Below are 24,839 nucleotides of genomic sequence, written 5' to 3'. Positions count from 1 at the left end.
GGAAAAACATAAAACATAAAAACCTTTGGCACCCGGTTGGGTTTAAACACGACGGTTTTTTCGAAAGAACCCGGTTCTTTCTGGTTAACCTTACTTTATATAGTGTGGCCAACTGCCATTTCAACATTTTTTTAATAGATAGTTTGGGGCTTACATAGTATAGAACAAAAATAAGATTTGCGGAAAATCCGCAAGTTTCTTTACAAAAATTATTTAAAAACGTTCAAATTTGCTATGATTTAGCGAATTTAAAGAAGTACCGTACCTATATAGTAAACATTTTTATACAGAAATCAGCTGTCGGAAAATTTAGTCGCACGACGTTGCCAAACGCAGTACCTATAAAATAACTGTAGTGCGAGTAGTACAATAGTACAATCTGGTAATATGTAGTAGAAAAAAATGCATGGCTGACCTAGTGCTAACCGTAGTGGCCGACTCGTATAAGTGGCAATATTTGTTTATTATTGTTGTCAAACCTTGTTCTCTGCTTGTTTATTATAATTTGGCGATTAATGTTAAACCCAATTAATCATTAAATACGCCGCAAAACTCACAACGTGGCAACCAATGAATAAAAAAATATAGCAGGAAGGAGCAATAGCAATCAAAGAGGGGGACAAAAATCGTTCAGCATGGCGGCCGTAAACTGTCAGAAAATCACTGATGATAATCAAACTGCTGTTGCCCACTATTAACAAATCCACTCGTCTATATAATAATAAGTCAACTAATTTAAGTTTGCAAAAATTAACTTTTAACGGACCGAAAAGCAAAACCAACAAAAAAACAAATCTGTGCGGTTTTTAGCTAACTTCACATATCACCAAATATAAACAAAACTGTTTGACGACTAACTTGAAAGTTTCAAATTCAATTGCACAGTAGGCGAATGTGGGGACAAAGATGGCGACTTCCGTCTTGGTCGCTTAATGCACAAATGGGGTATATTGTTACCTCCTGATACTTGTTCTTTTTACTCGAAGCTGTCAAAACTGTCAATAGTGTCAATCTGTCTTCAATTTTTAGTTTTTTATTTTAAGTTTTTATAAAAAATGCCGGAGCAAGAAACTTAGATTTACGTGTAGTTGATTTAAAACTAGAGCTGGAAAGACGGGGGTTGGATAAAAATGCCGTAAAAATGGCACTTATCCAGAGACTCAGAAAAGTAAGAATTTTAATAGTTTCTGGATTTTGTATAGTTAATTTTTTGGATTCCTTTGACTTTGCTTGGTCTGTTTTAAGTGAAAGGAGGTTTATATTAAACTAACCTGTGAAATCTTTATGTACTTCAGTATGAAATAAATATTTGGTACCATATTAAAAAGCAGTGAATATTGGCATTAATAAGAATAATTTTCTACTTGCTAGCTAGTCAAAAAGCTATTTCAAAAAGTCTCATCTGAGGTATAAAATTATGACATTATTTTAATCATTAAAAGATAATGGTGTTGATCCAGATGACTATTCTTTTGATGTGGCAAATTCTAAAAAAAGCAATAGTAAGTAGTTATAGTAAATATGCAGCCAAAAATTTCAAAAGAATTGTTGATAGGGAGAAAATCATCTGATGAGAGCCACTATTTAGACCTTCTTGATAGGAATCAAGCAGAGAGTAAAAGTTCTTCAAAACAACAACCTAATACTTTGTCAAAAGAAGATTCAAATGTAGTTTCTGAGGAAGTATTTACAGAACTATCTAATGAAAATTTTATGACAGTAGGTAACTGAAGAAGTTTCTGAGCCAAATTCAAACAGTACCATCTAAACCGATCACCAACAGGAATTTGAAATATATGTCTAAAGAAAAGGAACCTGAGAAAGTCAAATTAATGCAAAAAAATACTGTTAGTAAATCCAGCATTGAAGATTTAGCTGTAAGACTCTCAAACAGAGTTGTTAAGGTTTTGTAAATACGGGGTATTTAACTTTCTTACTAGGAAGAAGAATGCATTGATTTGGTTGTGGTAGAAGAAGATGAAGACCAACTACATCTAAGTTCTGATGATGAAACATTACATGATAGGGAGGTATTATATAAAAATATTTTTATTTATGTATATATACTTTGATCAAATACTGTTTGATTATTTGTCCTGTGCAGACTTCTACCCCTGTGTCTGTGTCCTCAGATGATAACATAGTAGATGCTGGTAATAGTAAGTATTAATTTTCACTCTAATTTTATTTGCAAAATACATTACTTTTATTAACACCTAAAAATAATGAGCTGCTATAAGTTATCATAATTTGAAACTTTTTTGTCTGTAGGTAAAAATAAACCAAGAAACCTGGATAACAGACGAAAAAGAACATGGGTTAAAAAAGTACAAGACACACCCAGCAATAGGTGGGTTTTACAAACTTCTTGTATTGCCACATATAAGAAGTAAATTATTTGGAAAATGTACAATAGTTTTATTATGATCCAATAACATAAAAAGACACTAACAAAAAGTAATTTATAAATTTCTCACCTACAGAAAGATTGCAACCAGGACTAAAAAAAAAACAGCTAATGAGACCTGTCCTAAAGTGGTCTGGGTGTCAAACGTTTCTCATAACACTAGCGCTAGTGAGTTGCAAGACGCGCTTTCCGCTCACGGCAATGTAATCGGTGCTAAAGTAGTGGTGAGCGCCAGATACCCAGGATCTTCTTGCTACGGATATGTCACTATGGCATCAAATGAAGATGTTGATAATGTAATTGCCAAGCTGAACAATACTGAATTAAATGGTCAAATTATTAAACTTGGAAAGGTAAGGTTTTGAGACATTGACCTGTGATCAAGTTGGAATTAACTTTGTTGTTGTAAGAAATTGAATGATAACATAAAAACCAGAACTAGAAGTAAAGATGCAAGTAAAATTCAAGGAAAGGAAACTGTCACTGAAAGAGGACTCCGACAAAATCTTTCTATTGAGAGAAGTAGTTCTATGGGAAAAAGTAGACCTCGGGAAAGTAGTTACTACAGCAATGAACGCTTTGTAAGCAATAGGTCGTCGACGATTCGTTTTTCTCTAAATTTTTCTAATTTTTGTGATTTACAGAAACATCGTCAAAGTAGATCTCCGTGTCGTAAAAGCGGTATCCTTACTTTTGCGCATATTAAAGTAAGTTTAGAAAATTAAATAAATTGTGAACTTAGTGAAGTTACACTGCAATAGGAGGAGCGCGAACGTCAAAAAATGCGGGAACAAGAACGAGCACTAAGAGAGGCATCTCGGCGTAGACAGGAAGAAATAGCTAGACAGAAAGATATTGACAGACGTCAACGCGAGGAAGCCATGAGACTCAAAAGGGAAAAGGAAAAGCTGCGAATAGAAAAGGAGAAAATTGTCCGAGAGAGAGAAGAACTTAGTAAATATTATGGAATGCTGAAATTTTTATAATAGAGTTTTATTTTTTTTCTTTTAGTAAAACTGGAAGAAGAACGCTATAAAATTGCGCAGGAAAAAATTGAATTGGAGAAAACTTTGAGTCATTTAGAGGAAGGGAGGATAAAACGACCTGCACCACACTGGGTTAACGGTCGCAAAAGATTTGCGACAGGTAACAGACACTTTGAGGCTGCTGCGCCTCCAAGGTTTGACTGCTTAGCTAGATGAAAACCTATTATTTAATGAAATAACATAATTTTATTTCATAGAAAAAATCATTCTGCGAGCACTTGGAGCTTGTATGGATCGTCAAAAAACAATTGTGGCAAAATTAGGCCGTATGATGGCGAAAATTGTTATGACGAAAAAAGCCAAAATTATGATGGTAAGATTTATTTTATAAACATTACATTTATAATGTGTAAGTAGAAGTGTTGCAGTTTGACTGCTAAAAATTACCAAATGTATTTTGTTTTCTAATCAAAATATCACATTTTACATCTAGGCCTATCACGACCTAGCTCAAGTAAATACGACCGCAAGCCCAATGACTGTCAGGATAGAACTTTACCTCATATGCCTAAACAAAAGTAACAATATTTTTTTCAAGTCATACTTAGTAACTTGAAATGTTTTGTTTTCAGTTCCGGTAATGCCAAAGAACGGAATGTTCATAATATGTATAAGGAGTTCAATCGCAATACTGGTAGGGATTTTGTTCAAAGCCGTTGTACAGACTTTGTATTTATTTTACGTTGTAGATCTGCATTATAACAAGACGAAGAGCAGGTTGTTTGGTTCTTCTAAGCCATTTCAGACTTCTGTTATACCTAATTGGCCAGCCACTTTTGATAAAAGCGATTGGAGGCCAACCCCAGTTCAAAACGATAGGTCTGTCTAAGTAATAGTTAAATACCATAGAATTAAAGTGGATTGTTTTTAGATGGGTATCTGGTAATCCTCATCAGCATCAGTTACATCCGTACTCCAACATGCCATCAAACTTAAACCCTCAATACGCTCCGCAAGCTAGGACAACCAATTATTACAATGAGAAACGAGTTGGCAACGCTAAATCAGTGGGTTGCTCTAATAGGAAGTTTTAAAAAAATTGTGTTGGCGTTTAAGTAGTGTTTTGCGTAGGTGGATTGACTGACAATAGAATACTAGGTATTTACGAAAATTCCTTTATTTAAAGTTTGTATTATTTGTTAATATTTACTTTGTTTAGCTTTTAATCAATTTTCGTTTGTTTTGTTTATCATATACTTACATAATCCGTGAATAATTTTATTCACATTCCGGTGATTCAAACCACATGTGCTGCAATATATATGTATTAAACGATCGTTTTTATGTCGTTTATTTAAACTCTACATTGGAGGTGACATATACACATATAAAGAATCGATGTAAATAATGCTATTTAAATATATTACAAAGCAATTTACATAAATAAAATGGATACAACTTTAAAATCCTTGATCTAATAATTTGAAATAAAAACTGTAGAAGACTTAATATTTTTAAGGCACTCTAATGACGAGAGTAATCACTTCTGTGTTCATTTCTCTTCAATCTATATGAACTAGAAATTGTCCCCCCCCCCCCCAAGTTAAACTTCGACTGAGAACAAATACTCTTCGAACTGAGTTGTTTAAACAATCTTTTTATTAAGTACAGTGATTCTAGTTAATCGATGATCTTAGACTTCCTTCCCAGGCATCTCGCTCATTTTGTTTCGCCTGTCGTTTCAGTTCTGAAATATACCTACGTTACTGACATACGAAGTGAAAACTCCAAACCACCTACCTTTGGCAATTCTCAAGTCTTCACGTTCCTTTGCACTTTGTTCTTTGCTAATCCTGCTTTTCGCTCCTAAATGAGAAGTGATCAATCGTCGAGCGGTTTGTAAATTAGTCTGGGGTCTCTTCATGGCTGGCTTCAAATCGAATTGATTAGCTTTTTCTAAAGCGGATTTACTAGCAGCCGCCATAGGACGAACTTTGATTAATGAGTTAGACAGTTCTATTGCTTTTTGGGCTGCAAATCGTTCAAAATCACATTTGAATATTTCGTGAGAACTGAACAAACCTTGTGCAAATGAACCCAATACTAGCAAGGCATGGGTATCATCCACCCATTGCACATACATGGCGTCGCTGTTGATTTCTTTAAATGCCGATATTATGTCGTGCGTTTCTAATGTTGATGGGAAATCATACAATTCCACCATGTGTTCCAATTCTTCTAATTGTTTTGTGGCGTATGCTGAATAATCTTCTGCGGCTTTTATGATAGTCACATTTTTGCCTACTTTTTCTGCGATCTGAACAATAAAAACACATTGTTATCAATCAGGCGAAATATAAAGCAAGTTATATAACAAATTTTTAAATCAAAAAGTTATAAATATTTGCTATACTTCTACAGTGACAAAACACAGAATTCACGCATATTAAACTTTACCTCACTGAAAATATCTTCCTGCAATTCGCCTTCATCATTAAATAAATCCTCCCAATTATTAAGGTTGTCCCCACGATCGATTTTTAAAGTGTCATTGTCATCATCTACATATTTAATAATCGGTCTGGTTTTCCTGTTAATATTTTGCTTAGCTTTTCGCATTATTTCCTTTTCTTGTTCATGTTCATTTTGTTTCATTTTTGGTTCAACTCCTGGTGCGTTTTTTAGCCTGTAATAAATTATTAGAGCAATATGAAAAGTAAATATGGTAGTTAAACATAGCATCTCAGAAATAAGTACTGCAAATTGAGAAATATCGTTACAAGTATTTTTTTGTTCAATACTTCAACAAGTTCAGTAAGGTACACCCTGCATTTACTGTACATAATACTCTGAGACTGCAAAGCTGACATTAAATCATACTCAGTTTTAGGAGCTTCTATTCTCCCATCAAGCACAATAACTTGCTCCATTTGCTGGCATAAAGACTTGACTTCTGAAAGTTTCGATTCTTCTACTATTAAATGAGATTTGGCACATACATCAATAAAAGCATTATCACAATTAAGCTTAGGAATTCTATGTGCTTCAGAATCAATAAAACTCTCAACTAAATCAGCCTCAAGGTCCTCCAAGGTTTTTGGAACTAATAAATCCAAGTGTTCAATATATTTTTCCATATTATATGACCCGTCTTTTTCGTTTGCCAGCTGTAAAAATAAGCATGTAAACCACCTATTAGTGAGAGTTCAAAACAAAAACTTACGCAATGTAAACAATTGTCTGTCCCCAGTTGATCATTAAAATGGTTGAAATCAGTTATGAAAGGAGAGTAATAATCACCATCCTGAGAACCTGTACAAATCACTAGTTCATGTTCTACTAAACCAAATTTATCTTGAAATTCATTCATTATTTGTTCAGAGGGATCCCTAAAGTCCAATGAATGACAAGTCAACAACCCAAATCTCTTACAGCCAGAAGTAGTCTGTAATAATTAGAACATTTTCTCTACTGCATGCAAGCATTCCAAAAAATGTATATCTTACCTTGTTCACATTTTTCAATATACTGTACATTGCCATTAATTGAAAGGCTGAATCTTCTATTATTATTTTATTGTCGGCAAGCAACATTTTAACCCAGTGAAATGAGTGTTTTATCCTATTTATACTGAATATCAGCAGTTTGGCGTATGGAAAAATATCTTTAAACAGAAGTAACTTGGCACAATTGCACTGATAACTTGAAAATTTCGCTACTTGATTGTTGTTCAGGTAATCTAAGTCTTCTGTACAATAAACAAGAGGAGTACTTTCAACGTCAGATAACTTCTGCCTGGATACTAATTGAATAAATTCAGTTGTAGTGGACCCTCTGTAACTTTTGCTTTTTGTCGATTTTCTTTTTTGAGCAGATAGGTTTCCCAATTTTCTTTGGGCGGGAGGTACATACAGTTGAATAGGCGGCCGTTTTTTTCTAGTAGTACTAACAACATTTTCAGCCATCACCTGATCAGTATTAATAGGGAAATGTGGTGTTTTGCTAACTTCTTCAGGTTGATGAGGTCTAAAATTCAGCTGTGCTGTAATTTTTTCAAATGCAAGAAACAGATAATACTTACATATAGTATTTTTTAAGACATACTCCAACAGACTTATTCGTGCGGCGGCTTCTCAATGATATAACTGCAAGATCACACAATTTGGCTTGGTACTTCACTAATTTTAAGTAATTTGGACTGAGCACCGGAAAGACTAACACACTGAAAGTAATAATGATGAAAGTAAAATCTTGTACTGCAATGTTGCCATTTTATGCTAAATCACTTTTACTTTGCCTATATAATATATTTGGTACATTCAAAAGTTGACAACAAATTAAAACTGAAAATATATGTGGCTATAATAAGGGGATGTCTTGATTGGGTCACTTTAAAAGCCCACTAGATGATAATGAACTTCAAGCTCTATTGTTTAAAAGAGTTTAAAGAAATTGTCAAGGACATTCTTCATCAGCAGCACCGGCAACACAGGTTGTTTTGTTTTACATAACCCAACACCGTTATGCGGTTATGCTGTAACTTTCACCTTCACTTCAAATTGGAATTCCTGTTTCCTTCATGCAAGATAAATGTACAATAATGCATGTTACTTAATACTTATCATTTTTATGAACTTGGATGACTGACTATAAGTGTTCTAGAATATATGTACCTAAATAATATGTGTTAAAAGAAAATTTAAAATTACATGATGAATATTAAATGTAATACAAATACTTGTTTGCTGTGACTATAGTTTGTTCTTGATCTACTTAGATCTGTACCATAATTGGAATAATTATTAATAGTTTAACTGATAAGCTATAGTTGTATACCTATTTATTTTTATAGGTAAAAAGTATTTAAAGTTGGCATTTTCATATAAATACCTACTTTGTCATCATCATACCTATGTTACCATGGAAACATTTGCTTCAGTACTAGAGTGTTTACAATGTCATTTTGTAAATACACCCCACATCCCCCCTGTTTCATTTTAACTCATTCTGATAAAACAAGATGGCCTATATTACTACAGCTTAAAAGTCAGGTTAATACTTTCGCCAAAATAGGCCTATTATAATAATTTTAACATAATTATCATGACACACATTAGTATTATTAATTACAGCTGCAACTTGAGCATTAGCACTAAATTTAGTATATAACTTTAGGAAAAAAGAATGTTTTTAAAACTCCTAATTTAACCATACAGTTTTCTGAAAAGTAATTGACTTGAATTTTTTTTTTTTTTCATGATTTGCTGCATCATTACTGTACTAAAATCAATAATAAAACAATGTTAATTTAATTTATGCTTAGAAATTTTCTAAATAAAGCACAAATTTAATTTTAACACACAATGTTATAACATTGGAGATTTAACTTTATGTAAAACCAAGGTCAGTAGTTAGAGCTAAATTTACTTTCAAGTTAAATTTTGTTTATGAACATCACAATTTAAAACCATAGGCTTTATTGCTAAAACTAAAGTTAAATTTTGTTTGATTAACCAGGCTAACTTACCAACATTTGTTTTGGTCGTCAATTACGGCTTGCAGATCATCATTAACACTTTGAACAAAGTCTTTATCTAAAATAATTCTATTAAACTTAATAGATAACCTATACAAAACTTCCTCTATGGCTAGGTTGGTCATAGCCTTTTAACGATAATGTTGCCCCATTCCATAACCACACATAGAATACTAAAATCATTTCAGGTAAACAATAAACATTACGCAAGCAGTACCTTTTTTTTTGTTCCTCACTCTCAGTTCGAATCTCTTTCTTGTTGATCCTTCACTCCTCAATCAGTTTATTATTGTTTAGTGGTAACTGGTACTGGTAACAGGCACATGGAGCTTCGCGGGCGCGCGGCGTAAAAGGAGTTAAAATATGGCCACAAAGTCGGGTCGGGAGATCGATCTTCCACGTGCCCAACAAAAAACAAATCGTATCAATACGTATTTATTTTATATGGTATTTATTTATGAATGAATAATGAAAGAGTGAGAAATAAAGCATGTACGATGTACGTCGCGCGGGCGCGTTTCGCCGCACTGTTGCCACTTTACAACTTTACCGATTTTTAACCGGTGTCTTTAAAACGTGCTGTACGGTTTTGGCAACATCGCCGGAAGAAATTAATTCATTAATTTATGGCATGGGCTGACACTGATGAGAGATTCGACTGCATTTCACAGACAGATTGTAGTACTTATATAGGGTAGTACTGGGCCGGGCCCTCGTTCAGCTCCAAGGACGGTAAACAGAAAAGGATTGCTCAATCGGTTTCTCTCAATTTTGTTTCCCGGCGGCGAATGGATCCTGACGTCACAGTAAAGTCTCGGACGCGCAATACGCTAAATATGATCGACTGCAATCGGTTAAAAATCGCGCGATCTCCGACTTGATGGTGACGTAAAAATCGTCACCGGCCCGAGCCGATACGGGCAACATTGCCCTTACGGGATTAAGCAATCCTTTACTGTTTACCGTCCTTGGTTCAGCTCCACGTTCGTAATTTGACAATGTGCCATAATAAATACTTAAAAACCGAACTGGTGTCACGTGACCGACTGTCAAATGACTTCAAGGAGAGTGCACCGGCGATATTTGTGTTATAGCTGAAAGTAAACAGTGCTCCAATCCCTTGGGGATTTATTTTATTGCAAAAAATGCCTAACCAATTCACAAAGTATTTTCTTAAAGTTTGGCATTATGCCTAATGCTAAAGTAAAAAGAAAACATTTTAATCAAATATCTAGTATTTAAGGAATTTAAGCTAAAAACCTACAAATGGTTGAACACAAACATTAATTTATCAAGAAACTTTTTATATCTAACTTGACAGCTGGTTTATAGCATTTGCAGGCGATGAAATTGTTCATAACCAGTTTTGAGCAAAGGCTCGAAGGTCGGGTTTTGTCGAAGACCGTCTAGAGAAGAATCATCTAACAGCATATCGATAGGTGGTAGCAGAGTACTAGCATCATAGCCAAGATTAATTGAAAGATCTATCAGTCTGAAAAACATAGTGTTCTGTAAACAGTCTAGAGGTGCATCTAAACTAGCAAATTGCCATGTATCTCTTAATAAAGCTGCTCGCCAAACCTGGAAAGTATTTCACTTAGAAATGCATTACCTGAAACTATATAACAATTGAAATACCTGTAAAATTAGTTCGACTTTCTCAATGCTATCAACAAAATTAGCCACATCCAATGCCTTTCTAAATTCTAGTTCCTTAGCGTCAACATACTCTGTGCTGATATACAAACTGACAATTTCTCTAGGATGCAATACTTTGGGCTTCTTTGCGTTAAAACCGTGGTGCTGGACAACGTAATCAGGGATTTGTTCTTGATACGATATTAACTTTAGATATTGGTTTATTGTTTCTAAATGTTCACTTGTATTGATAGGATCTTTAGCTGAAATATTTAAGTTGAATGTCATAGATGGTATTGTTAGGCACAGCGTTAAAAAAAACGTCTGCCTTCACATAGAAGTAAACTTACTAGCAAGTCTGGCAAGTTTACTGAGGCTGAACATGGATTTCTGTCTGCTTACGTACTGAGACTCGTTTTCTCCTAATTGTAGCAAAATGTCGGCCGATTTGGTAAAATCTTTATCACAAATATGCTGAATCCAGCTTAGAGTTGGATACGCTGCTAAAAATCGACCCAACCTGCCACGGCCTTCCGGTAAAGAATTGTCAGTTTGGCGATATCTATAATATGAAAATACAATAAAGTGAAGTTACCTCAATACTAAGGGTAGGAGCATAGTGGAGCGACGAGCAAAGCAGAGCTGCAGAGCAAGCGACGAAAACAAACATACAGTATTAAATTGGCTGACACACCGTGGCGAGCAAAGCGTAGAAGAGAAAATTGTATGTTAATTTTTGTTTTTTGGCTCTCCGCTCTTTTTTGCCCGTCGCTCCACTATGCTCGTACCCTAAGAAGATCACTAACCGAATCAGTAGCTTTGATTGCTTTCCTTCCCTCATATACCAATTGTACACAAACTCGGAAAAATCAGTATCCTTGAACCGTCTCATGTACTCGTTTATACGGTCTTCATTGTTATTAGCTTCACAAATCCTCATAAGGATCTCGAAATCCAAATATTTTTCTGCTAACATTAGTGCCTCAGTATGGGCATTAATATCAACTAAAATCTTTACAGTAGCTATTAATCCTTTACATGTGATAACAACGACTTACTAAGCGGCCTAATAAGTTTGTGTCTATCAGTGCAATATTGCTTGTACAAGACTTTTTCATGTCGAGACTTGACAGTTGCCAAATGTGATTTTCTTCCATCCAAAATAATGTCTGTCAATAAAACGAATTCCTCCAATAATAGTTCACGTGAATTCGTATCTTCTATGACTTTTAATCCGTAGTTTAATGTCAATGAATGCTAAATAAAACTATAGTTGGTATCAATTATTCTAATTACAAAGTTGATGTTCAACGGCTCTTAAATATTGTTAATCAATTACCTGTAACATTAAAACATCCATAATTCCTTCTGGCCCTCCAGCCGCAGTCCAAGGAAAATATTCTAAACCCATGGAAGCGGAAATCTCATTTAAACAGAAAATATCAGCTGACTGTTTGCGGTAATGTAACACTTCACTTAAAACCCTGAGCATCACTTGATTTGCATCATGAATATTCCTCGATATTATTATAGGATCTGTGGCAGAATGGGCACATTCTTCACAACTTTTTGTGAGCCACAAAAATGCTTCATGAATTCGTGTTATCTCTCGATAAAACACGTCATGATTCGAAAGTCCGCCCCCAACTTTGGTGCTGTAATTTTTCACCGTCTTTTCAATCGCATTTTCGAGCATACAGCTTAATGGTGCGTTTTTCAGAGTCAATGCCGCTACGATTTTCTCTCCCAGTTCGGAAAGAAAGTTTATTGTTGCAGCGTGGCTATTTCTCACAGTTACGCCGCATAATTTATTCCACAAACCAGATTCTTTCAGAAATTTCAAAAACAAAGTGTAAGCTAGTTGTTTGTCTATCAATTGTCGGTTCACAAGCATTGAATGAGAACTTCCAAGCCCTTGACTTGAACCATCAGCTCGTGTCCAGCGTGAATCGCCTGCTGGAATATCGTCTAAAATATCTTTGGCTATTTTGACCACCGTAACGTCTAAAGGACCGTCAATTGATGGTAATGTCGGCACATCCATTGGAAACAGTTTGTTTACTAAATTATAACAATCATGCTAAAAATAAAATAGAGATTAATTATTGAGGGAGCTTAAGAGATTTCTGTAACTTACTAGTTGGCTTTTAACGTGAAATATGAATGCGGCTTTCAGTTGCGCATCGGTGTCCCGATGGGCGCTGTATATCTCACGAGGATCCATATGGTAGAGAGATAAGTTATTCATTGATACATTCTGATCAAGCAAAGTAACGTCGGCAAAACTAGACGAGCCTCCCCTACCAAAACTTCTATCTCCGTCTCCGTGTCCAGTTACCACAATCAAACCGTACTTGCGAGAAAAAAATACAGGAATATTGCGACAAGAACAACCACCTAAAACCAATATTTCAGCTCTATTGGCACATGACTTGAATAGACCTCACCAAAAATGTGATCTGTAGGATGCAGAAATTCTAACCTATCAGGATCTTCCATAGGATTGACAACAGTTATAGATTTAGTGCTATAAATATATGCAGTAGTCCCACAAAGAATAAATTTGTAATTTAGTACTTCAGCTGAATGGTTTTCTCTGTACAACCCCATCATTTTAAGTAACAAAAAATCTCTAGGCTCTACAGGTGGATTAGGAAAGTTCACCGCAAATGAAATCATTCCATAATAAACCTGATAATGTATTATTTGTTATCAGTAACAATATATATTATGGACACTTTTACCTGTGGGGATGTACGTAAATTTACAGCAGCACATAACATTAAAACGCCTTCCCTATCAGGCTGCATATCTAATATCCACATGTCAATTTCAGGATCACAAACTTCCCAGTGGGGCACTTGGCTTCTAAAAGAATCCTTTATAGCTCTAGACAAATCAGTTGACCAACTTAAATGTTCCGCATTTTGCTCTGATATTGACCATTTTTGTAAATTCATTCCGGCAAGAACATAAATACTGTAGGAGCTTTGGATTCCTGGAATTGCTAGTAATCTTACTGTTTTCTAAAATAATAAACTTCATGTTCAAACTGTACTACTAGTTAACCAAATAATTGATTTAGTTATTTGTTAATTTACTAGGACAGCATTAGGTAAATTATGTAATTTTCTCTTAAACTGGATATTTTTACCTATTGGAATAATCAATTAAATTCTAATGTATTAAAAAAAACAACAAATTTGTAAATCATTTGGTTATTTGTACAAGGAAAAACTTTAATGCAAAGATACTAAGAAACACATTAAGAGGTTACACTTACAGGTTCATTACCATGATCACTAGATATGGGACCAAAAAATATAGAGGAAACACGTCTGCTGACACCACCAATCCAACTTCGGGGTGTTTTCAATGTGTGGCAGTTTAGCTCATCACCATAACTACCTCGTTTATACTGTATTAAAACAACAGTACAGGTAGTAGTTACAAAGATACAACCAAGACTACCAGCATCAATAAGACTGTCGCATTCTTCTCCATTCAATTCTACATTTTTGTCCACAGAACAGTGATCTTGAGTTATATCAGGCCAATAGCGCACCATACCTTAGATGTTTAGGTTAAATTTGGGTATAAATTTATGAGAAACTTACCTTCAGGTGATACAGCAACACAAGAAGGGTGACTGCATTTTTTATTTATAACAACAGTTACTAATTCAGCACGATGTGCTAGATCACTTTGAGGTAGTCTCAATTCATAACAAATGGGAAATTTCAGTTGCTTCATACATTCTTGGGTACTCATTACTTGAAATTGCCATATAAATAACTTACGCCCACATACAACCCAGGCATAACCACATTCTGATACTCTGGCTGTTATAGCTACATTTCCTACAAAATAAGTTCTTAATATGTAATTTTCTCTAGCTCAGGTATAGCTACTATCTGTGAAGGAAAAAGCTTCCTCAACAAGAACAGGTATGGGAAGTCCACAACGCTCCACCAGATTATTAGCAGATTTTAATACTATATGTACTGAAGGAGTGGATTTAATGCTTTGACGTCTGGAAGCACATTAAAATAAATATAATAATATCTAAATATTAATTGCTAAAACAAAACTTACGATTTGTTTAGGCTAATATTTAAAGAAGTTCTACTTGGGGTATTACTTCGAGATAAAGGGTTATTAAACAATGTAACCACTTTTTTATCCATCCTTATAAACAGATTATTGGATTATCTGGATAATATTTGTAATGAACTAAAGCCAAACAAATTTTAAAAGCAAATTTCACTAATTTCAATTTGAGCACTGGCACCTTTAAAATGTTAAATTAAAACCGTGTGGCAGTTCAGAGTAGTAACTGACAAGCCTGCACATACATAGCACAAGGACAAGACAAGACAATAGATAAACAAAACAGTTAAAAAAGCAATAAAAGCATAACCATAACCTCAACTCAAAACCGGGTCCACTATCTTCTTTTTTTATGGCTTTTAACCCGCACTGGGTTTGTGCCTGAGTATTCAGCCAGCCTCGTTTAGATGACGCTGATGTCAATTTATGTATCAATTTATTATTTTTGTAGTTAAAGTTAAAAACAAACTGAAACAAACAAACATAACAATTAAATCAGTTTAGAATTTAGAATAAAATATTTAGAAAGCGAAGATCTTTTCTATCTGAGAAATGTTGTTTTAAATGTATTATCAGTATTAGTAGTGTTATAAAAGGTTAAACAACAGGATATATTTATTGTCTATTAACCAAGTTCCAAAGGTTGTATTTTATTTAACAGTTTTGTTCTTGCTAAAAATTTAGTAGATAAATTAGAACTCGCAAGAAAATGGCCACTAAACTATTTAAAGCACTTATACTGGGGGCCCCTGCTTCTGGAAAGGGTACCATATCATCTCGAATTGTAAAAAACTTTAATTTGGAACACATTTCTAGTGGAGATCAGTTAAGATTAAACATACAAAATAAAACTCGTAAGTACCCTACTACTTTGGAATTATTTGCTTTAAGAATTTTTTATAGCCATAGGAATAGAAGCCCAAAAGTATATAAAAGAAGGTAAACTTGTACCTGATAAAGTGATGATTAAGTTTATATCAGAGGAATTAAGTAAAGTTCGTCCATATTGGTTACTGGATGGTAAGTTAAAATGTAAATAAATATACTTATGTACAGATAATATTTTAAAAAGGTTTTCCAAGAACTCTTCCACAAGCAGAAGCTCTTTGGGAGGTACACAAGTTAGATGTTGTCTTGAATCTCATAGTACCATTTCCTGTTATAATTGACAGGGTCAAAGGCCGATGGGTTCACTTATCTAGTGGAAGAGTGTACAATGAAGGATTTAATTCTCCAAAAGTACCCGTATGTACATATGTAATTCAATTTTTGCTAACTTACTAAGCTAATGTTTTGGACATTCAGGGTAAAGATGACATAACTGGAGAGCCCCTCATTCAAAGGGAGGATGATAAGCCTGAAGTGGTTCTAAAAAGACTTCAACAGTATGAACAACTGACTAGACCTGTCATTGAATATTACAGAAAAAAAAATAATTTACATGAGTTTTCTGGAAATACTTCTAATGAAATTTGGCCTCAGGTTCTTGACTGCTTAGCTACTTACATACCTTTGCAAATAACAAAAAAGTGAAATTAACTATGAAGTATTTATAAATATTTTAACATAAAATAGTATAGAATTTAGTTATTTTGAAGAGACATATCATGTGGTATAATAAATACAACTTTATAAATATTCTATAAGTAATAAACAATGTTTCCTTATAAATTTAATACATTATTAAAAATTTAGCAATGCCTTTTGTAACCCATAGAGTGTAAATCATTCACAAAAAATGGTTAAATTAAACCTCTTCAAAAGCAATTAGAAAAAAACTGGCAAACAGTCAGCAGACATTTGGGTGACCCTTAATAAATTGTAGTGATTATTTTTATTAGGTGCACTTTACTTATGCTTATGTCTACATTCCAGTTTTATTGACGTAAATTTCAAAACGTCATAGTTATTGGCTTTGTATGTTCTCTTGTAGTGCCATGAATACTTTGGATCTTTGAAGTACGTCCATGTAAATAGTTAATTAATTACCAGCGCAAAACATATTAAAGAGTGTGCTTTACTATAAACTATAATATTAACAATTTATTTCGTCTGACCGTCTGTTAAGGCCAGTATCCATATGTCCAAAGCTGGTTTTTCTGTCAATTTCTTGCAGCCATTTACATTTTTAATAAATGTTTCTTGCCTTAAGGTGGTTTTACATTGAAGCAACTAGGTCAACCTAGGTGCTTGCTGCAAGCAACTATATTGTTGTTCCACATTGTTTCAGTAGCATGCTGCAAACGGGTTTTGTCACAGCATGCGACTAACCTAATTACATAGGTACAGGCAACCGATTGCTTAAATTTTTCAACCAGCTTTCTCCAGGATGGTTGATGGATGTAATCGCATCTGTGTATTATCACATTCTGCGCAAAAATGCGAATTTTGGCATATAAAACACCCAGGAAGGAAAGGGACGAATTAAACGTCCATTCGGTTTTTGGAGAAGTCCCACTTTTCTGTTTTTTTTTTTAATATTTATGAAAAGTAGTTCTTAAACTTTTCACCTATTCATTTCCTTCACAGAAGTTTATAATTCCTGAGTCAACTTTTCCCACACCGCCAATTTTCTTAAACTAAGCGTTTTTTTCGCAGGCCGCATGCTACTTTGATACTGAACCCATTTGTGATGAAAACGCTTGCAATCTCTGTAAACGCCTTGCAAAAGTGGAAAAATCAGCCGCATGCTGTCAATCAGGTTGCCTCAATATAAAACAGCCTTTAGAATACTTCTCCCACCACAACCCAAGAACCACCTTACTTAAAAAAGGTATTAAGCTAAAATCTTGGTGAGATAGGACATGCATATCTATTATCATATAAAACTTATATAGTACATTGACGTGACTATTTTAGTATACAAGAAAAATCACAGTCGTTAGTTTTGTTTGTGTGGCATTAAAAAGTATAATTTTCAATAGGTATAGATCAAAGGGCACAGCAGTATCGTTTGAATTGAATGGACTTTTTCTGTTAACGTATTAAACTGTATAACGTTCACTTTGTTGATATTCTGAATTTCACTTTTATTGCCCATCTATAGAATCTTAATACTAGATCAACCAGCTAATTATTCCCATAAGTGATGGCATTAATCAAGTTAGAGCCGCAGGTAATTCACTCTAATAACTAATTTAAGTTAGGATATGATTGTTAGTGCTGTAATCGTTTTTGCCACAGTATTATCAGTATTATATTGATGTACAATAGTTGTATAAAGGAGTAGAAACACGTTTTAAAAAATAGTTTTACATATATGACAAATGCTTTAGGTATTTGGTTGTCTATACATGGGTTCTTTATAGTTTTTATTATGATTGCGTAATATTGCATATTATTATTTATTATCAACGATGTTTTTATGTACGTAGGTACCAAAAAAGTTAACGTTAATCCGAACAAAAAATAAAAATAAAAACAAAAGTAGAAAGCACCGCGTGTGTCGTGTCGTATGTGTGTTGTTTTTACCCCTCTCCCACATTTACGTGAGAAAGAGAAGTCAAATTTCGTTGCGCACTTTGATATGATCATGATACGCGATACGCGAATAATTGTGAAATGTCTGTGGTGTTGCTCGTCCTTTTCGAATAATTTGAAGTTCACACTTGTGGTTTATAGTCAACGTGTAAGGTAAAAAACACTAAGTGAGTTCTGATTTGTTTTAAGTGACTCAGGTTAAGTGTTCGATAATTAGAACGATAATACCTAAATCTTCTTTAAATTGTGTCTCGGTGTATATAACCTTACTTTTGCCGGTTTTTGACCTGTCATCCTATTTAAATATCAGCTGATGAGTTTTTGTTTACAGTGTGTTTACACTGTTAACAGTAACAGTGTACATTCCCTACAATACATAGGGCAAGCAGGAACTTATTCCTCCAAGTGTTCTTAAAATGATTATTAAAAAACGGAGGACCAGACTTTTTGTTCCTTAATTCTAGTAAGGATTATTAGGACTAAAGACATTTTTGTTTGAAACTTTATTTGTGATCATCTGTAAAAAAAAAACAATGTTGTGTATAAAAAAAGTGTACAGAGAGGAGCTTTTACAACTCGCCCTGATTCTTAGCTTGCTTAGAATTAATCAGGACTCTCTATTTGACAATGACATACTTAATGGTGTAAATGATTTTGATTTGAACAATGGCACTACTTGGAGAACAGGACTTTCACCTTCTATATTGAGAAGTCATTATGTGCATCCTAAAAGCTTGGATTCAGTGCTTCTCAATTATGAAAGAGAGCTATTTGCAGACTTGAACTCACTTGGAAGATATAATCGAGGAAACTTCAGGCATCCAGATGTGCATGCCTATCTACTAAACATAGAAAGAAATGCTGCAGGGAATGTTTTAACTAACAGTGAATCTAGATCAGCACCACTGCAAAATGCTACTTCAGATACCTTATCTGATGTTGTTCTCACTAATGAAGTTTCTGATGACCTCCAACTCTCTCAAGAGGTAAGTTACATTTTTCTAGACATTTACATTACACACATCACACTTACATTAATTATTAGTACTAACACTTTGTTGATTTTTATTTGTTTTCTATATTATCCACTCATAAAAAGTACATATAGAAAAAGAAAAATTCTAACAATATCTATAGGTTTGTATAATTATGTGTATGAAGTATATAAAACTGGTAACCAAAAAATAAGCTTGTAGGTAATTTTTTTACTTGTCTCTTAAACAAATATAATTTATATTTTTATAAAATTAGTTTCAACAAGTAATAGCTAATTATCTATCCTCTAGAACATCAAAAGCAAAAGTATTGTGACCATTTTTAAACAAATAGATATATTTTTGCAACTTGTTGTCCGATTAGTTGGCTGGGTGGATGGACGTTTGAAAATTAAACTTGATTTTTGTTATATTTGAATCATAAATCTCCCTGAATTTAATCACCAATGTATTTTTTTGAAAATATTCTTCGCTGCAAATTATGCTCATCTTTAAACATAAAAGAGATAGTGTAAGTCAGGTGTAAATCCTTTAATAAAAAATCCTGGACACCCTGTATATGTTTTAATGTATAATGGTGCAATAGAGTTTTGCAAATTTTATACAAAATTTTATTTTCAATTAATTGAGGGGGGCAAGGATTGGTATTAATATAGTATTTGCCAATCCATCATTTTCATAATGATCTTAGCACTAGTTTTATAGATTATTATTTCAGTTAGAATTAAAATTTAAATGTTTGTTCATCTGGTGCAATTACCAGTTTTGCTTTTACTTAAGTTTCATTTATTTGCCATGTTTTTAGCTTGCAGCCAAACACAAATAAACCTTACTGTTTAAGCTGCTCTTGAAATATATAAGAGACATTGCCAAAAATATAGATCATTGTCCTCCATTTGATTGGTTTACTCAAAATCGTTGTATGTTTTACGTGTTTGCAACTTGGAACATCACTCATTGAAGATCCTAAACTACTTTATCACCTGGCTGACAGGCAGAAACTGAGATGTTACAATTAAAAACTAAATCAAAAGTCCTTAGGAAATTTATTTTTTTGTTGTGGTGAAGCAAATAAAAACTTGTGCCACTGACCCATACTTGATTGTCCTGAATGTACTCAAAAAGTGCAAAAACCACTGTGCTGGCATAGGACCAGATGTGAATAGCATAAATTTAGAATTTTTCTTTGAAGTGTGGATGTCAACATTGAAAATTGATTCACTAAATAAACGTCGGCTTAATTATGTTTTGCATGGACATAAGGTATTGGACTAGAGACCTTGACACAAGGAGAAACCTCTGACTCATATGATTTACAGCTATTGTAAAGTTTTCTTTGTTTGCAATAATGATGGGATGACGAAAATCTACTCCAAAATTTATGTTCTACTGGGCTCTTTTATATTTCTAGTAGGTAATATAGTGAATTGAATATAATTAGCGATTGCCCTTGTAGTCCTGGTACACGTCTAAAATGGATGTCGTAGCATATGGTCACCTTATTTCGTGGTTGGCAATAAAAAAAGAACGCATTTATTTTTATATTCTGTAGAAGTGCAAGTCTGTTGCACTCAAATGACCAAGATTGTATTTTTAAACTAGTAAGAATACAATAACAGCCTCACACATCCAAAATAAAATAAAGTAAAATTTATATTTTCTCCTTGACCTCAACTTTCAAATTATTCTTGAAGGTGACTAAATAATGCTTTGTTTTGGTCTGTATATATTAATTTTCATCTAAGCAACATGTTTCATCCATTTTCCCATGTTGTAATAAAGAACTTTTAATGTACTACTAAAAATTTGTAAAAATTTGTTAATTACAGTGGAGTAGCTAAATAAAGTTTTCCTTAAATATTTTTATTTCAGTATGAAAAGCATAACACTAAATAGAATATTTTTTTTTTACCTATTTTTCAATCTATGCAGTTTTCTAGTAAATTTAGTGTTTAGTTTAAAATAATAACCTGATTTATCAATGTGATCAAAAACTTGTGACAGTCTGGCAGTCTTGAGGGTCTTAAGGAAGAACATCTCCACAGGATGTCTATTTCTAGCAGGACTAACACACTTAAATAATTACAGAAATACTTAGCATTAACTAAAATTGCACTTGTCAATTCTAAAATCTGTTAATAATCGTACTTCCACATGCATTGCAGTTTCGGAGATCTCCCTGGTGTGTATTTGTTTTTTTTAATCTTGGACTCATGCTATGTTAGGTAAATTTAGTGATCAACCAATGCTTTCTTGTACTGCATTAAGGAATAAATAAAATAATGGTATTAAAAGGATTCTATTTGTATGCAAGATGCAAGGAGTTTGACTGCGTCTTAAGGTCGATCAAAACTCAAACGAAACAAAACGGTTGATGAACCTAATTCACAAGCATCATCATAAAAAATATTTATTTTAAACTTAAATTTAGAAGCTGAGGTTGGTGCAATTAGTAACGCCCATGCACTCACTAGAAGCTGGAGGTAACCCAGTTTACTTAATTACGTTTTAAGGTCAGTTGTTTTGATTTTACACAGTCTGACTCTATATGGTCAAGACGTATTGTATAATTGATTATTTTACAGGCTAGGTCATTTGAGCAAAAATCTTAATTTTTTTGGTTGTCAGAAATGAGTAAATAACGTACACTAAATTTTAACTACTTTAATACGGTTCTTATGAAGTGATAACAATAAATTATACCTGAAATGTATCAGTATATTAGTATCTCTAATCTACACTCTTGTCAGTTTCTCATGGTTGTGCACTGTTTTGCAGTTTACAAATTGTTTAGCTATTTACCGGATGTTGTTAAAAATCATCGATTACTTGTGTCAGAGGCGTACTTAATTATTTTCAAAGTTAACAAAGCCCTAGAAAGTCAGTAAATATTAATCCAGAAAATAAAAATTCAGAAAACGTATGAGCATTTTTAGTCTCATCCTTGCCAAGATTATATCAATACAATGCAACATAGGTACTGTTTGGCTGCTTTGTGTTGTTGTTTTTTGTTATTACAAACATAACAAAGACTTTTCGACTACGTTTTAGGAAGGTTTTATATATAGATAAGGCTTATCGCTATAGTTCCATTTATATTGAATTTCTTTTAACGTGTACTTAAAAATAATCTAAATGCTGTATCCAACTACGTAATTAACCAATCCAAAGTACGTTAGTATATTTGAATACTTGAACTTCGTAACTGACATACCGCGACGTTTTGTATATTGTATGAAATCAATAATCTGATTGATTTGAGTCGTTGACACTGACCTATTGCGTATATACCTACTTTCTTTTGAGTTCAAGTCCGAGACAAAAGTTGTAAGTTTTGTTTGGATTACACCAGTGTGCAGTGCAATATATAGGCAGTTAAAAATAGGATTAGTAATAAATCCAATCTTTCTTGAATCTGAAATTTTATGTTATTAGGTATTATATATAGTGTGCTTTGGAATGAAAAGACTTTGAAGATGTTTGTCTTGAGTTGGATAGGGGATCGAAACATGATATAAACGTTCTGACCAACACAGTAAACACAATGCCTGCTCCTCTATTGACTATATGTGAAATTATACTCGAACCATTGTCGAACTTAAGGGTACCTGTTACAGCTTTAATGGGTAATGCTAATGTATATAGTGAGTAAACTGCAAAGTCAATAATAGTGGTTGAAAATTTCACCGCGAGATGGCGCCACCATCAAAACCAAATTCGTTTTAGTTTTAGCATTGTTTCAGATTTACGCTCTCGCCTGGTTGCTATGGTAATGCGTGGTGCTAGCTATATGCATGCAAACTTTTATTTGTTTTTAACGTAAATGAGTTTCTAATTGTGTTTATTTATTCAGTTGTAACTAACAAATCCACGAGCCGTTTCTATCTGAACCTTGACGCTTTGAATAAATTTCGTTAATATAGATAATTCAATATATGGGAGTTGCTTCTTAAACTTATGTTGGCATTTCAGTAGTTTTATCTATATAATTGTTGAGTATTAAGTTCTTATTTAAAGAAAAAATTGACATAAAACTTCTGCTTGTACTCCTATGTTTAACTAACAGGGTATCAAAAGAACATTTTTCTGTTTACTTGTTATACAAAAAGAGCAGAAAATTCAACAAACTGTATTACGTTTTTCCACGTGTTGGCACTTGTTTCTTAAATAGGGATATAATCCAGAATGTATAAAGATAACTTTACACTGGGTTGTAGTACCACTTCTCCTGCATGAATTAGAAGCGCAAATCAAAGAGAATAGACTAACGCAACCTTTGCTGTAATTCGTATTCAAGCGAATTTATAATTTAAATGACGATTGACGTCATTTGAAACCGTCTTGAATCAAGCTGGAGGCGACAATCTGCTATCTCGCGTTTCGTTTGAAAATATTTAACAGCGTTTCACCAGAAATTGAGGCAACCATACACATTTCGTAAAAGTATACCAGTCTCGAACATTACACACAAACGATAATTACTAGCAGACCACTCGCTTCTAAATGGAAATCGTACCTTAACCATTATTATTACAAAGTCAAGGATTTGTTATATTGTACTAATAACATACGACAGCGCTTCCTAGCGTGTTGTTTTCTAGTTTTATCAACCTGTTGACATTTAGTGATACTGACTGGTGCGTGTCAGTTCGTTTTTGGTTTTGTGATGATTTTGTGAACGGATTTACTCATCCCCATGGTAAGTGGAAAAATCTTCTCTGTATTAGTGTTCATTATGTATGACCTAAGAGGATTTACCCAATGTTGCTTTGATGTGGTTTTCCTAACATTATTGCGTAATTTAGGTAGTTCAACCGTTAAATAAGCCATATACACACTTATTTCTTTCATAAATATAATAGCCTCTCAAACATTTTAGTTCCTACAACTTACACTTGAACTATGATGATATCGTACATCACTGAGTAGAAATTCGTCACTATTTAATTGGTGTTAGGTATTATCATCAGTTGATAATACAATGAACGTCGCTGACCTCTTCAATATTCAACGCGTTCTAGAATTATTATCAATTAATATTCCTTCACTCAAACTATAAGTTGGTATTTTTATCGTTATTCAACTTGGCTGTTCAATAAAAGCTGTAAGTTTGGTTAAAATTGCGCCACTGTGTGCGTAATGGCTATTGTTGACTTTTACTTTAGTTTCTGGTGTCACAAGGTTTTTTTACATTCATAACATAACCTTGTCGTATAATAAGTGCAGGCTGCAGTCTATTATTGTGGTTTTAGGCCATTTTTAGTCTCCTCATTTTCGTAACTTACAAGGTTCCATTCAAAACACTTTTCCTTAGATAAGAGAATTTGGAATTCAACGTGTTTTCACAAACTCCTCGAATAATTGCTTTCAGCACGTGTACACTTTATAATAATAATATGTTTATTTATGAATCCGGATGTGTGATTCTCGGTATGATTGCTGATGGCAATCCAAGGTTCACAAGACTGAAATTATTCTTTTTTTTTTCAGGAATAATTAAGCAATCGTAAATTTTGTTGTTGGGTTATTTTAAGGTTTTTTATAAATATATTACTAACCTTGTTTGTCAACTTTATTGTTTACTTTACTTTAGATTCTTGACAAATCTGTAGAAAAACCAAGTTCGAATAATTCTCAATTTTCAGTTTCGATTTTATCTAAAAAAGTTGCGAAGACTCCCTAAAAAT

At 33.5% G+C, this 24,839-nt stretch overlaps 5 protein-coding genes across 11 annotated transcripts in view; 3 read left to right on the top strand and 2 right to left on the bottom strand.

The window, feature by feature from the left end:
- Positions 1-1,009: 1,009 nt before the first annotated feature.
- Positions 1,010-4,729, top strand: LOC145739765 (uncharacterized). 3 transcript variants are annotated; one of them, XM_081995122.1, is made up of 16 exons: positions 1,276-1,502; positions 1,556-1,668; positions 1,721-1,877; positions 1,941-2,030; positions 2,105-2,159; positions 2,272-2,350; positions 2,484-2,760; positions 2,818-2,988; positions 3,052-3,114; positions 3,169-3,361; positions 3,419-3,587; positions 3,651-3,766; positions 3,887-3,971; positions 4,026-4,087; positions 4,143-4,272; positions 4,325-4,729. In XM_081995122.1, exons 3-16 carry the CDS (start codon positions 1,797-1,799, stop codon positions 4,485-4,487), a joined length of 1,734 nt encoding a protein of 577 aa, XP_081851248.1. In that variant the 5' UTR covers positions 1,276-1,502; positions 1,556-1,668; positions 1,721-1,796; the 3' UTR covers positions 4,488-4,729. The 3 variants fall into 3 exon arrangements, with proteins under 3 accessions (XP_081851249.1, XP_081851247.1, XP_081851248.1); XM_081995121.1 differs by lacking the exons at positions 1,276-1,502; positions 1,556-1,668 and adding an exon at positions 1,019-1,168; XM_081995123.1 differs by lacking the exons at positions 1,276-1,502; positions 1,556-1,668; positions 1,721-1,877 and adding an exon at positions 1,010-1,168.
- A 65-nt stretch (positions 4,730-4,794) lies between these two features.
- Positions 4,795-9,525, bottom strand: LOC145739763 (uncharacterized). Of its 2 annotated transcripts, none has more exons than XM_081995120.1 (10): positions 9,147-9,525; positions 8,921-9,102; positions 7,475-7,615; positions 6,900-7,419; positions 6,617-6,838; positions 6,274-6,560; positions 5,851-6,079; positions 5,476-5,710; positions 5,194-5,424; positions 4,795-5,140 (listed from the first exon to the last, which is right to left on the bottom strand). In XM_081995120.1, exons 2-10 carry the CDS (start codon positions 9,052-9,054, stop codon positions 5,070-5,072), a joined length of 2,070 nt encoding a protein of 689 aa, XP_081851246.1. In that variant the 5' UTR covers positions 9,055-9,102; positions 9,147-9,525; the 3' UTR covers positions 4,795-5,069. The 2 variants fall into 2 exon arrangements, with proteins under 2 accessions (XP_081851246.1, XP_081851245.1); XM_081995119.1 differs by having other exon boundaries at positions 9,166-9,523.
- A 520-nt stretch (positions 9,526-10,045) lies between these two features.
- Positions 10,046-14,985, bottom strand: Nup133 (nuclear pore complex protein Nup133). Of its 2 annotated transcripts, XM_081995113.1 has the most exons (14): positions 14,859-14,985; positions 14,663-14,800; positions 14,479-14,600; positions 14,185-14,427; positions 13,851-14,137; positions 13,312-13,593; positions 13,015-13,258; positions 12,705-12,964; positions 11,907-12,647; positions 11,626-11,824; positions 11,374-11,572; positions 10,918-11,129; positions 10,568-10,830; positions 10,046-10,510 (listed from the first exon to the last, which is right to left on the bottom strand). In XM_081995113.1, the coding sequence occupies exons 2-14, from the start codon at positions 14,752-14,754 to the stop codon at positions 10,256-10,258; spliced, it is 3,399 nt and encodes a 1,132-aa protein (XP_081851239.1). In that variant the 5' UTR covers positions 14,755-14,800; positions 14,859-14,985; the 3' UTR covers positions 10,046-10,255. The 2 variants fall into 2 exon arrangements, with proteins under 2 accessions (XP_081851239.1, XP_081851238.1); XM_081995112.1 differs by having other exon boundaries at positions 14,663-14,930.
- Positions 14,986-15,143: 158 nt separating this feature from the next.
- Positions 15,144-16,371, top strand: Ak3 (Adenylate kinase 3). Its single transcript, XM_081995126.1, has 4 exons — positions 15,144-15,531; positions 15,581-15,697; positions 15,750-15,922; positions 15,983-16,371. Exons 1-4 carry the CDS (start codon positions 15,387-15,389, stop codon positions 16,208-16,210), a joined length of 663 nt encoding a protein of 220 aa, XP_081851252.1. The 5' UTR covers positions 15,144-15,386; the 3' UTR covers positions 16,211-16,371.
- A 1,805-nt stretch (positions 16,372-18,176) lies between these two features.
- LOC145739762 (segmentation protein cap'n'collar-like) overlaps positions 18,177-24,839 on the top strand; it is a 38,033-nt gene continuing 31,370 nt past the window's right edge. The window contains exon 1 of one of the 3 annotated variants that reach the window (XM_081995114.1): positions 18,177-19,143. In XM_081995114.1, coding sequence (XP_081851240.1) covers positions 18,691-19,143 — 453 coding nt within the window. In that variant the 5' untranslated portion in view covers positions 18,177-18,690. Of the gene's footprint in view, positions 19,144-23,508; positions 23,852-24,839 lie in introns of those variants that run through there. The other 2 variants (XM_081995115.1, XM_081995117.1) reach the window with 2 other exon arrangements.

The sequence above is a fragment of the Ips typographus genome, unplaced genomic scaffold (assembly GCF_016097725.1).
Source record: "Ips typographus isolate SLU unplaced genomic scaffold, UJ_Ityp_2.0 IpsContig35_part1, whole genome shotgun sequence".
Classification (NCBI taxonomy): domain Eukaryota; kingdom Metazoa; phylum Arthropoda; class Insecta; order Coleoptera; family Curculionidae; genus Ips; species Ips typographus.
Note: the sequence above shows the minus strand (reverse complement) of the source record. Positions and strands in the feature narration are given on the sequence as shown.